This window comes from Heterodontus francisci, chromosome 7, assembly GCF_036365525.1.
Source record: "Heterodontus francisci isolate sHetFra1 chromosome 7, sHetFra1.hap1, whole genome shotgun sequence".
Taxonomy (NCBI): domain Eukaryota; kingdom Metazoa; phylum Chordata; class Chondrichthyes; order Heterodontiformes; family Heterodontidae; genus Heterodontus; species Heterodontus francisci.
Window position 1 is genome coordinate 13,719,499 of NC_090377.1, and position 18,259 is coordinate 13,737,757.

At 47.5% G+C, this 18,259-nt stretch overlaps 1 protein-coding gene across 1 annotated transcript in view; it reads left to right on the forward strand.

The window, feature by feature from the left end:
- Nucleotides 1-14,579, forward strand: part of LOC137371858 (indian hedgehog protein-like) — a 62,930-nt gene extending 48,351 nt beyond the window's left edge. The window contains exons 2-3 of the mRNA XM_068034817.1: nt 3,573-3,834; nt 11,918-14,579. Of these exons, the coding sequence (XP_067890918.1) occupies nt 3,573-3,834; nt 11,918-12,591 (936 nt within the window). The 3' untranslated portion in view covers nt 12,592-14,579. The remainder of the gene's footprint in view (nt 1-3,572; nt 3,835-11,917) is intronic.
- The last annotated feature ends 3,680 nt before the right edge of the window (nt 14,580-18,259 follow it).

Below are 18,259 nucleotides of genomic sequence, written 5' to 3' on the forward strand. Positions count from 1 at the left end.
CTCATCCTCCCCTTTCCTTGCCTCTATTTTTTATTTATTCTGTCATGGGATGTGGGCACCGCTGGCAAGGCCAGCATTTGTTGCCCATCCCTAATTGCCCTTGACAACTGAGTGGCTTGCTAGGCCATTTCAGAGGGCAGTTAAGAGTCAACCACATCGCTGTGGTTCTGCAGTCACTTGTAGGCCAGACCAGGTAAGGATGGCAGATTTCTTTCCCTGAAGGACATTAGTGTATCAGATGGGCTTTTATGACAATCAATGATAGTTTCACGGCACCATTACTGAGACTAGCTTTCAATTCCAGATTTATTATTAATTAATTGAATTTATTAATTACTTGCTTTAAACCAGTTACATCTCTGACATTTTCCAGTTCTGATGAAAGGTCACTGACCTGAAACATTAGCTCTTTCTCTCCCCAAAGATGCTCCGTGACCTGCTGAGTATTTCCAGCATTTTCTGTTTTTATTTTGGGTTTCCAGCATCTGCAGTATTTTGCCTTTGTAATTAAGCAGAAATTCAGGAAGGTTATTCTAACCTCCTGTCTCCACCATTTAACCCTAAGCTGCTATCCTCCCAACACAGCTCGACACAGGCCCATTTATGCTTCCTGGCATTTCTCTATCCCTACATCTCTGATCTTTCAATGCATTTAGCCTTTGAGTTAGGCAAGTGATGGGACTCTTTCAAAGTGTAAAGTGGCTTTAATTTCTGGGGCATTGTGTTATCTCCGCTTGATAAATTGTTACATCAAATTACATTGAGACTATTGCACAGAACAGGCCATTCGGCCCAACTGGTGTTGATGCTCCACATGAGCCTCCTCCCACCCTACTTCATCTCACCCCGTCAACATATTCTTCTATTCCTTTCTCTTTCATGTGTTTCCCTTAAATGTATCTATATTATTGGCTTCCACCACTCCCTGTGGTAGTGAGTTCCACATTCTCACCACTCTCTGAGTAAAGAGGTTTCTCCTGAATTTCCTAATATGTTTATTAGCTGACATGGGATGACTCAATGACTTGCCGTTCTCCCTGAGACAAGCAGCCAGGCTGCACTGCAATTCAGCTGTCCTGTGCGAGGGCATCCAATGTACACCGCCAGCGTAAACACAGCACTCAAATCTTAGCTTAACAGCCATCTGTCTCCCTAGAGCAACTGACTTCAAATACAATCTGCAGACCAGGTTCTTGTGTTCTGCGGCCTCTTTCATCGGCTAATCTGTGAGAACTGGAATTATCAGAGCGATCTTTCGTGGAAAATAATGCGAATTAGATTGTCGGTATTCAGGTGGGATGGGTCCAATTGGCTAAGTGCAGCGCTGAGATCCATAAACACATATTTGCTCTTCAAAATGTAACTGCTCCGGTGACCTATTAGCAATGGTAAACTCAAAGGTATGCACCCTTATCTAGGAATTGGCACAGCTTGTTCATTACTGCTCAATTAAACACACCATTTGGCAGGCAAATCTGAAGGCAGGCTATGGATGAGTCAGGGAACTCAAGACCCTTTTCTCTGCTAAAGGGCGCCTTTGTTTAATTGCCGCTTTCCAGGCACGACATGACATCATCTGGAAAATCCCTTCCCTGGCATGATTACCACTTGCGTATGTGCGTACCTACATCATTCCCTCCCCTCCGCCCTGCTCCCCACCCCTCCCTTCCTCCCCTCCTTTCCCTCCCAGCGACCGTGTCTCATTGGTCCCTCATCCAACCACCATTCTTCACGATTCAGAGTGTACACACTGAGTGACGCCCACAGATGGTTATTCTTGAATGAGCTGCAATGTCCTTAAATGTTGCAATGCCCAGTTAAACAGCGGTGTGGATGGAATGGGTAGTGCTAGCACTGCTCTGTTGGAAGCTCATGGGTTCAAGTCTCGCTCCAGAGTCATAAGCAGAAAAATCTAGGCTGAATACTGAGGGAATGCTGCTACTGTCAGAGGTGCTGCCTTTCAGATGAGATGTTGAACTGTGGCCCTGTAATTGATCCTGTGGCATTGGTTTGCAGAAGAGCAGGGGAGTTCATCTCAGTGTCGCGGCCAATGTTTATCCCATTAACAACATTGCTGCTTCTGGGAGCTTGTTTTGTGCAAACTGACTGCCGTGTATCCCACAGCATAACAGTGGCTACTCTTGAAAAGTACTGTGAAGTGCTTTGGGACATCGTGACATTGTGAAATGCACTATGGTGATGTGCCTTTGTTCTTTCCCCCTTGGATTAGCTACAATTTGCTTAAACCAAACACTGGGGAGACTGAAACCATTGTCTTTTGCCACACCGCAAACTAGGCATCATCACACTGCTCCATAAGTCCCTCCCTGGCCATTATCTCAGGCTGATCCAGACTGCAATTCTGACATCCTATTCTGCCCTGAACTGAGTTTCCAACTCTCTATAGTTTCCATCACAAAGGCCGCCTACTCCCATCTCCATGACATTGCTCATCTATGATCCTGACTCAGTTCATCTGCTGCTCAAATCCTCATCCATGACGCTGTCACTTCCAGATTCAACTATTCTAATGCTCCCCTGGCCAGCCTCTCATTTTTCACTCTCTAAACGTCAGCTCATCGAAAACCCCATCGTCTGTTTCCTATCCTGCACCAAGTGCTGTTCACCCATCAGCCCAGTGCTCATAGGCTCACCCCACTACATTGGCACTTGGTGCACCAAGGCCCTCCCTAACTCTGTAACCTTCCCCATCTCTACAGCCATCCCAACCTCTCCGTTCCTTTGACAGTCTCTATGCAGCCTCCCCACTGTGTCTTCAGCAGCCTTACACTCCACGCTCTGGAATTCCATCCCCTTAAGAACATTTGCATATGCAAAGAGCCTAACGCCAGTTTCACATTTTGGCTATGAATGTCTGTATTGGAGCCTGTACCAATATGGCAGATAGTGCACATCCGATGTGTAACGTATACACGCATGCAACCCGCCATATTGCATGCTTAAGTGTCCACTTCACACTTGGAAAATGGGCACAGTATCAACAAATTTCTAGGCCTGCATATCTGTCTTGTGTATATTATAGAGACTAACAGCCCCTGTGGATATTACAGAGAATAGCACAGACCCTGTGTGTACTATAGGGAATAGCAGTCTCTGTGTATATTAGAGAATAACAGACCCTGTGTATACTACAGGGAATAGCAGTCTCTGTGTATATTAGAGAATAACAGACCCTGTGTATGTTATAGGGAAATTCAAGTGTCCAAGTGTCTCTGATGATGTCACTGTGACATGTGCCACGTATTTCTGACGACGTCATATTACCTGTGCTGCGTGCTTGATGATGTCAATTAATGTGTCTCTGATGATGTCACTGGTATCTGTGCTGTGTGTCTCTGATGATATCACTGGTACCTGTACTGTGTGCTTGATAATGTCACTGGTACCTGTGCTGTGTGCTTGATGATGTCACTAGTACTCGTGCTGTGTGTCTCTGACGAGGTCATTCTCTCCCCAAAACAGTGACGAGCCCCCCACTGAGAAACCTGGTGGAGGGAAAAAATCTATTGGACTATGGACTCCATCTAATAACTCTTTTCTTTCCTTTCCAGCGTTGTAAAGATAAGCTGAATGCTCTTGCGATCTCTGTCATGAACCAATGGCCAGGAGTGAGGCTGAGAGTGACTGAAGGCTGGGATGAGGATGGCCACCATTCCGTGGAATCCTTGCACTATGAGGGTCGAGCAGTGGATATCACCACCTCCGACAGGGATCGCTCGAAGTATGGGATGCTGGCGCGCCTGGCAGTCGAAGCAGGATTTGACTGGGTCTATTACGAATCCAAGGCTCATATCCACTGCTCAGTCAAATCAGGTAAAGGACTTTACAATGAATTCGATATTTATTGCACCAGGCTTCTATTTATCACAGCTGATAATTTCACTCAAAGTTAGAATCCTTCAAGCAGCAGTCAAACCAGCCTGATAACTGCCCCCTCATCTCCCCGATTCCATATACACTCAAATACTTTGCCGAAAGACAGCTCAACACTTCACTCGGTGTCAATCCTGAGGTAGTAGGCAGGTGGGATACATTTCTGCCCCTTAAAATTCAGCGGGAGTTTCCTCTGAATAATCCCAGGGCTAAAACGGTTAAATTATGGGGCCAGGTTGCATAGACTGGGATTGTATTCCCTCTGAGTGATCTGATTGAGGCATTTAAGATGATTAAAGGATTTGATAGGATGGATAGAGAGAGTTTCCTCTGGTGGAGGAAGCCCAGAACAAGGGGGCATGACCTCAGAATTAGAGTTAGGCTGCTTAGGGGTGATGTCATGAAAAACTTCTTCACACAAAGGGTAGTGGAAATCTGGAACTCTCTCCCCCAAAATACTGTTGAAGCGGGGATCAATTTATAATTTCGAAATTGAAATTGATAGATTTTTGTTAGGTAAAGGGTATTAAGGGTTATGCAGCGAAGGCAGGTAGATGGAGTTAAGTTACAGATCATGGGAACATAGGAATATAGGAGCAGGAGTAGGCCATTCAGCCCATCGAACCTGCCCCGCCATTCAATACGATCATGGCTGATCATCCACTTCAATGCCTTTTTCCCCACACTATCCTCATATCCCTTTATCTGTCAATCTCTGCTTTAAACCTACTCAATGACTGCGCTTCCACAGCCTTCTGGGGTAGAGAATTCCAAAGATTCACAACCCCCTGAGTAAAGAAATTTCTCCTCATCTCTGTCCTAAGTGGCTTCCCCCTTATTTTGAAATTGTGTCCCCTGGTTCTGGACTCCCCAAGATCACCCATGAACTAACTGAATGGCAGAAGAGGCTTGAGGGGCTGAATGGTCTATAACTGTTCGTACATTTCTCCAATCTCTCATGATCACATGGCCATGTTGATATTCGACCATAGCCAGCATCACAACTGAATCTGCTCCTTTCATTCCCCCGATCCAATATCCGGATCCATTAACATTCCAGCAGTGGCATGAAGTAGCAATTGGGAAGGAGTGGCCCAGACGATATTTTCTTTCCCATCCTAGCTCAGGAGCACTGGTGCCTTTTGTAGTGTTTCCAGCACTCCCTCCTCCACCTTGGCTGACCTCTGTGGTCCTTCAGGTTACTTTAATCCCTCTTCTTCCAAGTATCTCCTTAACTAAAGGTGTCAGGTGTGGTTTAGTTGGTTGCACTCTTGCCTCTTGAGTCAGACAGTCCTAGGTTCATCGTCCCACTGCAGAGACTTGAGTACAAAATGCAGCCTGACCATCCCAGTGCCAGCACTGAGGGAGTGCTGCACTGTCAGAGGCCCTGTCTGCCCTCTCAGGTGGATATAAAAGATTCCATGCCACCATTGGAAGAAGAGCAGGGGAGTTCTCCCTTGTTTTGAGAGGAAATATTTATCCCTCAACCAACATTCCAAAATACAGATTATCCGCTCATTCTCACATTGCTGTTTGTGGGAGCTTGCTGTGCGTAAATTGGCTTCTGCGCTTCCTACATTACAACAATGACTACACTTCAGAAAAGTACTTCATTGACTGTAAAGCGCTTTGGGATGTTCTGAGGTTTCGAGAGATGCTATTTAAATGCAAGTTCTTTCTTTCTCACTGGGGAGGCCGAGTCCAGCCAGTCAGCCACTATCACATGAGGGAGAGCTGACCAGGGGAAATTCTGCTTCTAAATTCCCTTCCCTATCCATGGGCATAGATAAGTGTGTGGTGCAGGTAGATAAATGTGTGGTGTAGGTAGATAAGTGTGAGGTGCAGGTAGATAAGTGTGAGGTGGGTGTAGATACATGTGAGGTGGGTGTAGATAATTGTGTGTGGTGCAGGTAGATAAGTGTGAGGTGGGTGTAGATAAGTGTGTGGTGTAGGTAGATAAGTGTGAGGTGGGTGTAGATACATGTGAGGTGGGTGTAGATAATTGTGTGTGGTGCAGGTAGATAAGTGTGAGGTGCAGGTAGATAAGTGTGAGGTGGGTGTAGATACATGTGAGGTGGGTGTAGATAATTGTGTGTGGTGCAGGTAGATAAGTGTGAGGTGGGTGTAGATAAGTGTGTGGTGTAGGTAGATAAGTGTGAGGTGGGTGTAGATAAGTGTGTGGTGCAGGTAGATAAGTGTGAGGTGGGTGTAGATAAGTGTGTGGTGCAGGTAGATAAGTGTGAGGTGGGTGTAGATAAGTGTGTGGTGCAGGTAGATAAGTGTGAGGTGGGTGTAGATAAGTGTGTGGTGCAGGTAGATAAGTGTGAGGTGGGTGTAGATAAGTGTGTGGTGCAGGTAGATAAGTGTGAGGTGGGTGTAGATAAGTGTGTGGTGCAGGTAGATAAGTATGTGTTGGGTGTAGATAAGTGTGTGGTGCAGGTAGATAAGTGTGTGGTGCAGGTAGATAAGTGTGAGGTGGGTGTAGATAAGTGTGAGGTGCAGGTAGATAAGTGTGAGGTGGGTGTAGATAAGTGTGTGGTGTAGGTAGATAAGTGTGAGGTGGGTGTAGATAAGTGTGTGGTGCAGGTAGATAAGTGTGTGGTGGGTGTAGATACATGTGAGGTGGGTGTAGATAATTGTGTGTGGTGCAGGTAGATAAGTGTGAGGTGCAGGTAGATAAGTGTGAGGTGGGTGTAGATACATGTGAGGTGGGTGTAGATAATTGTGTGTGGTGCAGGTAGATAAGTGTGAGGTGCAGGTAGATAAGTGTGAGGTGGGTGTAGATACATGTGAGGTGGGTGTAGATAATTGTGTGTGGTGCAGGTAGATAAGTGTGAGGTGCAGGTAGATAAGTGTGAGGTGGGTGTAGATACATGTGAGGTGGGTGTAGATAATTGTGTGTGGTGCAGGTAGATAAGTGTGAGGTGGGTGTAGATAAGTGTGTGGTGTAGGTAGATAAGTGTGAGGTGGGTGTGGATAAGTGTGTGGTGCAGGTAGATAAGTGTGAGGTGGGTGTAGATAAGTGTGTGGTGTAGGTAGATAAGTGTGAGGTGGGTGTAGATAAGTGTGTGGTGCAGGTAGATAAGTGTGAGGTGGGTGTAGATAAGTGTGTGGTGCAGGTAGATAAGTATGTGTTGGGTGTAGATAAGTGTGTGGTGCAGGTAGATAAGTGTGAGTTGGGTGTAGATAAGTGTGTGGTGCAGGTAGATAAGTGTGTGGTGCAGGTAGATAAGTGTGAGGTGGGTGTAGATAAGTGTGTGGTGCAGGTAGATAAGTGTGAGGTGGGTGTAGATAAGTGTGTGGTGTAGGTAGATAAGTGTGAGGTGGGTGTGGATAAGTGTGTGGTGCAGGTAGATAAGTGTGAGATGAGTGTAGATAAGTGTGAGGTGGGTTTAGGTAAGTGTGAGGTGGTGCATTTTGGCAGGAAGAATAAGGAGGCCACATACTCCCTGGAAAATATGAGTCTGAATGGCAAAGGGATCTTGGGGTACAGGTATATAAATCATTAAAAGCACCAACACTGGTTAATAACACCATTATTAGAAAAAGCAAACCAACCACTGGATTCATTCCTAGATGGATTGAATTGAAAAGCAGAGATGTTTTGCTAAACTTACATTGAACCTTGATTATACCATACTTTAATTACCAAACAGTTCTAGACTCCATATGATAAGAAAGATACAGGGGCACTGGAGAAGGTGCAAAAACAATAAACTAGATAAATACATCGGGAGAAAGGATTAGAAGGATCTGTTGATGGGGTTAGATGAAGAAGGGTGGGAAGGAGCTCATATGGAGCAGAAACATTGGCATGGATCATTTGGGCCGAATGGGCTATTCCTGTGCTGTACATTCTATGTACAACATTTCACTCGGTACCACGACTCAGATAAGTAACTCTGATGGGCAGACAGGCAGAGGCAAATTCAATCTGTTGTGTCTTCCTTACTTTGGATCTAAATCACCAAGGCCTCATGTACAATTTCAATTTTTGCCATGATTTTTAGTGTATACACATTACTGGTTAATTCAGTAAGCCTGATTGTCCCGTCCCCCAGGCCAACCATGTCACAGAGGGAAGTCTTAGTGAGTGTTGCAGTCAAGCCTAGCTTAAGCACTTTCCAGAACTTCCAGATACCTGGGGTAGGGAATGGGAGGATAACCCTTCTCCCGGGACCAGTCAGAGTGTGGACCTTGAGGAACTAAGGCTAGGCTGGGTGAAGAAATCTGGAGGAAACCTGAGCCTTGATATAAGAATAAAAATTGCAGCGTAGGAAAATTATGTTTATTGATTTAAGGAGTGTGCTTTTGTTTCAAGATGTCAACTTAAACCAATTGATCATTAACAGGAACACATTTATCGTAAATCATTTTCAGTTAATTCTACACAGGAGCTGCTATTCCCTATAATATACACAGGGTCTGCTAGTCCCTATAATATGCACAGGGGCTTTTTTTTATTCGTTGTATGGGATGTGGGTGTCGCTGGCCAGGCCAGCATCTATTGCCCATCCCCAATTGGCCATGAGAAGGTGGTGGTGAGCTGTCTTCTTGAGCTGTTGCTCCCTATAATATACACAGGGTCTGCTATTCCCTATCGTATACACAGGGTCTGCTAATCCCTATAATATATACAGGGTTTGCAATTCCCTATAATATACAAAGCATCTGCTATTCCCTATCGTATACACAGGGTCTGCTAATCCCTATAATATATACAGGGTTTGCTATTCCCTATAATATACACAGCATCTGCTATTCCCTATAATATACACAGGATCTGCTATTCCCTATTATATAGTGAAGCTGAGGAGCTGAACTCAAGAGGTGAGGTGAGAGTGACTGCCCTTGACATTAAGGCAGCATTTAACCGAGTTTGGCATCAAGGAGCCCAAGCAAAACTGGAGTCAACGGGAATCAGGGGCAAAACTCTCCTTTGGTTGGAGTCATACCTAGCGCAAAGGAAGATGGTTGTGGTTGTTGGAGGTCAATCATTTCAGCTCCTGGACATCACTGCAGGAGTTCCTCTGGGTAGAGTCCTAAACCCAACCATCTTCAACTGCTTCATCAATGATCTTCCTTCAATCATAAGGTCAGATTAAGGGATGTTCGCTGATGATTGCACAATGCTCAGCACCATTCGTGACTCCTCAGATACTGAAGCAGTCCATGTAGAAATGCAGCAAGACCTGGACAATATCCAGGCTTGGGCTGATAAGTGGCAAGTAACATTTGCGCCACACAGGCAATGCCAGGCAATGACCATCTCCAACAAGAAAGAATCTAAACATCTCCCCTTGACATTCAATGGTATTACAATCGCTGAATCCCCCACTATCAACATCCTGGGGGCTACCATTGACCAGAAACTGAACTGGACCAGCCAGATAAATACCATGCCTACAAGAGCAGGTCAGAGGCTAGGAATCCTGCGGCGAGTAACTCACCTCCTGACTCCCCAAAGCCTGTCCACCATCTACAAGGCACAAGTCAGGAGTGTGATGGAATACTCTCCACTTGCCTGGATGGGTGCAGCTCCAAAAACACTCAAGAAGCTCAACACCATTCAGGACAAAGCAGTCCATTTGATTGGCACCCCATCTACAAACATTCACTCCCTCCACCACCGACATACAGTGGCAGCAGTGTGTACCATCTACAAAATGCACTGCAGCAACTCACCAAGGGTCTTACAACAGCACCTTCCAAACCCGCGACCTCTACCAACTAGAAGGACAAGGGCAGCACCTGCAAGTTCCCCTCCAAGCCACACACCATCCTGACTTGGAATTGTATCGCTGTTCCTTCAATGTTGCTGGGTCAAAATCCTGGAACTCCCTTCCTAACAGCCCTGTGGGTGTTCCTACACCACATGGACTGCAGCGGTTCAAGAAGGCAGCTCACCACCACCTTCTCAAGGGCAATTAGGGATGGGAAACATATGTTGTCCTAGCCAGTGATGCCACATCCCATGAACAAAAAAAAAACCACAGGGTCTGCTATTCCCTATAATACACACAATGACTGCTGCTCCTTATAATATACACAGGGTCTTCTATTCTCTATAATATGCACATAGGTTGCTATTCTCGACACTCAGATTGATGTGGCAAAGGCCAGGGCTGGTTATTGCTGGAGGCTGATGCAGATTTGCTGCCTTGAATGGAGAACGTGCTGGGATTGTGGTTGGGAGTGGCTGTGGGATCACCTGGCATGTATCTGTCGTCATGGTTTCGCTGTTTGCTCTTTACTTGAACAAACAGAATATCTGGGAATTATTCACTGAGCAAACTTTGATTTGGTTATCCTTTCTAAGGTAATAAATAAAGTAATTGAAAAATGGAGAAAGTGAGACAGAAAGGAATTGACAGGCAGACACAGTGAGGGAAAGAGAGGGAAAGAGAAACAGTGTGGGAAAGAGAGAGGTGAAAGACAGTGAGGGAAATAGAGAGGAGAGAGAGTAAGGGAAAGAGAGAGGAGAGACACAGTGAGGGAAATAGAGAGTGCAGAGAGAGTGAGGGAAAGGGAGAGTGAGACAGTGAGGGTGATAGTGAGGACAGAGAGAGTGAGGGAAAGAGAGAGAGGAGAGAAAGACAGAGGGAAAGAGATTCAGAGACGATGAGGGGCAGAGAGAGGGAATGAGAGAGGAGAGAGGGAGACAGTGAGGAAAATAGAGCCATGAGAGATGGTGATGTAAATAGAAAGGGAAAGAGCGAGGCAGACAGTGAAACAGAAAAACAAAGGCAGAAACAGACAGAGGGAGAGACAGAGATAGTGGGGGAAAGGAAAAGAGAGATAGTGAACAAAAGGAGAGAAGAAAATTGAGATGGAGAAAGATAAACAGGGTGAGATGAGAGACACAAGAGAGAGATGCAAGGATAATGAGAGAAAGGTAAGAGATGCAGAGAGGGAGAGTGATTGACTGAGATGCTGAAAGGAAAAGAGAGAGACAGAGAGGGAGACAGAAAGTGTTTCTTTTCCTCCAAAATGGTCTCTATCTCTGATGAACTATCTCTCACATAATCTTCCTTTGTCTGTAGTCAGTCTCGCTTTTTCATTCTCTCCTCACACAAATTTTGGAAGGTCGCAGAGCAAGTTGAGAAGGCTGTTAAAAAGACGTATGGGACCCCTGGCTTTATAAATCGAGGCATAGAGTACAAAAGCTAAACCTTTAAAAATCACTGGTTAGGCCTCAGCTGGAGTATTGTATCCAGTTCTGGGCACCATGCTTTAGGACGGATATCAAGGCCTTGGAGATGGTGCAGAGGAGATGAATTCGAATGGTACCAGGGATGAGGGTGTTCAATTATATGGAGGGACTGTAGAAGCTGGGATTGATCTCCTTAAAGCAGAGAAGGTGAAAGGAAAATTTAATAGAGGTGTTCAAACCCATGAGGGGTTTTGTTAGAGTAAATAAGGAGAAACTGTTTCCACTGGCAGGAGGGTCAGTAGTCAGAGGGCGCAGATTTAAGATAATTGGCAAAGAAGCTAGAGGAAGGTGAGGAAAATTTTAGTTGCGCATTGAATTGTTATGATCTGGAATGTGCTGCCTGAAAGGGAATTGGATAAATACTTGAAAAAGGAAACATTTGCAGGGCTATGGAGAAAGAGCAGGGCAGTGGCACTAATTGGATAGCTCTTTCAAAGAACTAGCACAGACACAATGGGTTAAATGGCCTGTTTCTGTGGTGTAAGATTCCATGATCTCTCCTTTATACTTTCCCTTTCTCTGTGTCTCTCTTGCAGTCTCTTCTCTGTCTCGCCATCAATTTCTTTCTGTCAAACTCACTGTCTCTCACTTCCTTTTTCTCTGCTTCTCTATCTGTCCCTCCTATCTCATATTTAGTCTTTCTGTCTCTTTGTTTCATTCGTGTCCTTGTCTTTCTCAAATTGCAGCAGGATTTTTTTGTCCACAAATAGCTCCATGTGCTTCTATTCTTTTGCAATTACAAAACTAAAAGTGAGGAATGATTCATATTTTTCCTGACTGTTTACTGGGTCCTGTCGTGTCCTTTTCCAGATCATTCCATGGCGGCAAAGACTGGTGGCTGCTTCCCTGGAAATGCCAGCGTGCTGATGGAAGACGGGAGGAGGAAGAGACTATCCGACCTCCAGCCTGGGGACCGGGTGCAGACTGTGGACCAAGGTGGTGACATTATTTTCAGCACCTTCATGACCTTCCTGGATTGGGACCCCAACGCGGTAAAGATATTCCACGTGCTCGAGACCCAGGATCCGCCTCGTAGGCTCCTGCTGACGGCCGCCCATCTGGTGTTTGTGGCAGACAACTTCACATTGGACTTGGGGCAATTCAGACCAACCTTTGCCAGCAACGTGAGGGTTGGCCAGTACATGTATGTGGCGGACAATTCAAGCCGGCGGCCTGCACAAGTGACTGGAGTCTTGTTGCGGACAGACGTGGGCGCCTACGCTCCCTTGACCCAGCACGGCACGCTAGTCGTGAACGGGGTGCTGGCCTCCTGCTTCGCGGCGATCGATGGGCACGGACTGGCACAGTTGGCCTTCACCCCGTTCCGCCTCTGCTACCATCTGACCTCAATCTTCGGCGGGTGCCAAGGCAGCTGTCCGTCCCGCCAGGAGGGTGTGCACTGGTACTCCCAGCTCCTGTACCAATTGGGCAGGCTCCTCCTCAGTGCTGAGTATTTTCACCCGTGGGGCGTGGCACAAGGCTGAGGTGGGCAGGAACTGAGTCTTTACTGAGAGTGACTCGGGCACATACGGAGATCCAGGCTTGCTTCCCCCCCCCCCCTCCCCCCTCCAATCCCCGGGTGCGTAGGGGTGAGACCGGGTGAAACACACGGGTGCGAGTTTGGGTGTCCTCTGCTTCTATAGGCCCAAGGACCCAAATCAGCACAAAGGACGAGCGACAAAGGATCTGAGATGTCCCTTCCCTGTGGAGTCGTACATTGTTGGTTAAAACAGAAGGACGCGCAGCTGTCCTAAGTTGGAATTTGCGTAAACGGGGACAAACGCAGCAACCCCAATCTTGCTTGTTCTCACCTCTGACTAAATTACACTGGACCCTCCTTTGTATTGCAATCAGAGGAGTCAAAACCTAAGTGTTGTTTTCACACGACGTGATGTTAGAAACAGCGGGAGATAATTGGACGAACATGTGTGAACATAATCTCCTTTTTAAAGTAGTGCATTCTGCCTATATATATATATATATTTTGCATTTCTGTTACAAATCGCTATGTCTCCATTTAGAATGAGAACTGCTTATGTAAACATGTCACGCTGCAATTGTATCTCGTAGCCATTGGTGGCGCTACAGGCAGTTTTGCTAATAGGTGTGGACCTAGTAATTTATAATGGGATAAAAGTGTGTGCAGATGTAAGATTATTAATATAATAGATGTATGTATATCAGAAAATATCTGTTGTTGCAGGAAGAAGGCTTTAACAGGGTTACCACCTCCAAATGGATAGGGGTTCATAGCTTGAGTCCTCATGTTTATTTTGCTGCTGAATCAAATTCATTAAAATTTTCCTAACCAATATCTTCACATCGTCAAATGCTGAATTAAATGTGGAGGATATAAAAGAAATAAATCAGATTCTGGGTGCCCGGTTTGCAACTTACAACTTACTGTACACTCCCAGTAAAACCTCCACAGGACTGAAAGTGAGGGGATGCCAAATCTGCTTGGTCTTCAGGTATTTCTGGAGGTTTCATCAAATGATTTCTCACCACCAACCGGCCATTCCCCGACCCAATCCTTTCATAACTAATAAACCAAAGTGTTCGAAAGAAAATGAAAATAAAAAGACAGTTCTTTTTAATGTCACTATGATTTTTCTCCTAAGCTTTTGCTCCAAGCTGTGTCCAGCAGATTAATCTTTCATTCCTGAGAGACTCCAGGGCAATCCTGGAGGGTTGGCAACTCTATTTAAAAGTTGACAATAGAAATTTAAAAAGAAAAGCCTCAAATTTAAAAAAAGCCCTTCGTTCAGTTCAGTTTATTCCCTGCATAGTCCAGGCATGATTATTGTAATTATGGACGTCTTCCCAAACCAAAGGTATCGAGAACATCTTCCTAGTTCCCCTGTGAATCAAACATGTATATTAAGACCCTCACATCCTTTCTAAGTGATTATTGATGCAGTTCCATTTTGAACAGGTTGAGCTATTTTTCAGTGGCCTGTTTTACATTCTGTCTGGGGCAGTAAATTAATCTTCTCATCCCAATTCTTCCTCCAGTCTTCTGAATTGGGGAAACCCAGATGGGGATCAGGAAGTGGTCCAGCCCCTTTGGGGTTTGCTAAGTGAGCTTGGTAAAGGTTAGGTAAAAATAAGAAGCAGATTTTACAGCCGACCTGGTCACACTCTGGAACTCTCTCCCTGAACCCCTCCAACCGACCCCCCCCACTGCACTCCCCACACCCCCCCCACACTACACCCCACCCCCCACACTGCACTCCCCACCCCTTCACCCCACTGCACTCCCCACCCTGCACTCCCCACCCCCTCGCCCCACCGCACTCCCTACCCCCCCGCCCCACCGCACTCCCCACCCCCCCGGCCCACCGCACTCCTCACCCCCTCGCCCCAACGCACTCCCCACCCCCGCACCCCACCTCACTCCCCACCCCCTCGCCCCAGCGCACTCCCCACCCCCACCCTGCACTCCCCACCCCCTCGCCCCACCGCACTCCCCACCCCCACCCTGCACTCCCCACCCCCTCGCCCCACCGCACTCCCCATCCCCCCGCCCCACCGCACTCCCCACCCCCTCGCTCCACCGCACTCCCCACCCCCTCGCCCCACCGCACTCCCCATCCCCCCGCCCCACCGCACTCCCCACCCCCTTGCCCCACCGCACTCCCCACCACCCCGCCCCACCGCACTCCCTACCACCCCCCCCACACTACACCCCACCCCCCACACTGCACTCCCCACCCCTTCACCCCACTGCACTCCCCACCCTGCACTCCCCACCCCCTCGCCCCACCGCACTCCCTACCCCCCCGCCCCACCGCACTCCCCACCCCCCCGGCCCACCGCACTCCTCACCCCCTCGCCCCACCGCACTCCCTACCCCCCCGCCCCACCGCACTCCCCACCCCCCCGGCCCACCGCACTCCTCACCCCCTCGCCCCAACGCACTCCCCACCCCCGCACCCCACCTCACTCCCCACCCCCTCGCCCCAGCGCACTCCCCACCCCCACCCTGCACTCCCCACCCCCTCGCCCCACCGCACTCCCCACCCCCACCCTGCACTCCCCACCCCCTCGCCCCACCGCACTCCCCATCCCCCCGCCCCACCGCACTCCCCACCCCCTCGCTCCACCGCACTCCCCACCCCCTCGCCCCACCGCACTCCCCATCCCCCCGCCCCACCGCACTCCCCACCCCCTTGCCCCACCGCACTCCCCACCACCCCGCCCCACCGCACTCCCTACCACCCCGCCCCACCGCACTCCCCACCCTGCACTCCCCACCCCCTCGTCCCACCGCACTCCCCACCCCCCCACCCCACCCTGCACTCCCCACTCCCTCGCCCCACCGCACTCCCCACCCCTCGTCCCACCGCACTCCCCACCCCCCCACCCCACCCTGCACTCCCCACCCCCTTGCCCCACCGCACTCCCCACCACCCCGCCCCACCGCACTCCCCACCCTGCACTCCCCACCCCCTCGTCCCACCGCACTCCCCACCCCCCCACCCCACCCTGCACTCCCCACCCCCTCGCCCCACCGCACTCCCCACCCCTCGCCCCACCGTACTCCCCACCCCCTCGCCCCACCGCACTCCAAGAGTTCATGAGAACGTCAACACCCAATTTGCCAGGGTGACTGAATCTCCTTTATAAAAAAAAGGCACAATAAAATCTCAAACGTTATTTAAAAACATGTTCTTGATTATAATGCAAATGTTCTGGATCTGACCCTCTGATTGCTCCAATTCTAGTATGACATTGACCCTTGCAAGATTCCATTGCACGACCATTTGTTGAGTGCAAACTGATAGCTCACTGATTTATACTGCAGACTTATTACCATCTGCATTCAGTGAGGTATTTATTTGCCCTGATAAATATTTAACTGTTGTTCCACTTATTCCACATACAAGCACCAGACTGTGCGACAATTGCAATCACTTATAAATGGTCAATGAATTCAGCATATGTTTCCCTGGGCCTGGTACATTACGATAATTCAAACGCTGTACAGATTTCTTCAGGGAGGGTTGCTTTACAACCCTAAATGTTCTAAAGGCAGATACCTGTACCATTAACTCAGTGGTAGCACTCCGAGTCGGCAGATTGTAAATTCAATCCCTACTCCGTGACACTCCAGTGCCCTACTGAGGCCGTGCTGCACTGTCAGAGGTGCCGTGTTTTGAATGAAGTGTTAAATCGAGACCCCGCCTGCCTTTTCAGGCAGGTGTCAGAGAACAGGTGTAAGGTGTAAGGCCGTGTTCAAATAAAAATGAGCAGGGAGTTCTAATTGCTGTTGAACCTTCTTCCCTCAACTTATAGCAAGATAAAACAATTTTGCTACTGACTGACCCTTGCTGTGACATATTGACTGCTGTGTCTGCCTAGATAAACATGGTGACAGCACTTCAAATTTACAGAATGCTTTGGAGTGGCCTGAAAGCTGCTATGTAAATGCAAATTGTTTTTGTATCGACATCTGTGAACCTTCTCCTGATGCAGGGGCCACAGTCTCAGAATAAAGGGTTGGCCATTTATGAGTAGACATTTCTTCACTCAAAGGGTTGTGATTCTTTGGAATTCTCTACCCTAGAGGGCTGTGGCTGCTCAGTTGTTGAATATATTGAAGGCAGAGGTCGATAGATTTTTGGGTACTAAGGGAATTAAGGGATATGGGGATACGGGAAGGTGGAGCTGAAGTAGAAGATCAGCCATGTTGAATGACGGAGCAGGCTCAAAGGGCCAAATGGATGACTCCAGCTCCTATTTCATATGCTTTGTGTTAACATTTCAGGACAAACTTGCCTGGAAGCAGCAATTTGGTGTCGGAGCTCTCCTGTGAAGTCATGAATGGGGGACGCAGTGGATTGTGGGAGATTTATGATGTCACAGGAAAGACTGTACACCAAACATGGCTGCCTCTAACCTGCAGAAACAGAGCAATAGGAAGTGATGAGGAGAGATCAAAAAGAGGGCAGGTATTTTCCACTGTGACATTGAGGGTGGCGGGGCACGTCACTGTACAAGGACAGGTTCTCTGATGTGTGGAAAAGGGGCATTTCGCCATTTTGTTTTCTTGCTAATTATTGACTGTACGGTGCACTCCCCATCCCTATCCTCTGTGAGTGCAACTCTGAGCCAGCTATGGGATGAAGCACTTGATGGCATTCAAAGGTGATGCACCTTCTCATCTCTTTTCATCCCACCCTGTGGGGATCCCTCCATCCACTTATTATCATCTTCATGGGAAAAATTAGCACGTTGGCGGCATGTGGGTCTAAATGCGGGACTGAGCACATGACTGAGTACGTGATTGAACACGAGACTGAGCGCCCGACAGAACACGGGGATTGAACGCGTGACTAAACACAGGGCTAAGCATGTGACTAAACCCATATCTAAACATGGGTCTGATCACGTGACTAAGCATGTGACTAAATGCTAGATTGAGCGTGTGACTGAATGCAGCACTAAGCATGTGACTAAACTCAAGACTAAACGCAGGACTAATCACATGCCTGAACATGTGACTGAACGGGGGATTGAATGCAGGACTGAATAAGTGACTGAACGCGTGACTGAATGCAGGACACAGCAGCATTTGCTTCAGGCACCTTCCAGAAATTATATCTATATATATATATACACTTTGGTTAGTTTTAAAGTCTCTATTTACAGATATACCCCTCTCCACACTGAAGCTAATCTATTCCCCCCCCAAAAAAATTCTTGATTTTATTTGATTTTAGAAAGAATATGTGTGTATATTTCCCTCAATTGCAATGGTTGAATTTAGTGTATAAATTTACACGCCAGCCCTTGTGTGCTACTCATAAGATTTATTTTTGTACCTGTGAATTGTAATATAGAATTGTAAAAGTTGGCTGTTGATATGAATTTTATTATATTATATATAGAACTGCTATCAGTCTGTAAAGTTTTAATTTAAAAGATTTTCAAGAACAGAGATATTTTTATCCTGAGCTGCAATGTTATTCTGGAATCTCCTGTGACTTATCCTCATCTTCCAAGTGTACTTTGTTTCTACTATTTAATGAATTAAAATTAAGAACTGATCAGTGACAAGTCCTGTCTAGTGCTCTGAGTTTAAAACGTGGGGAGGAGAGTTGGGAGAGGGCCATTTGCCCCATCATGCAGTGGTGTCTTCATTGCAAC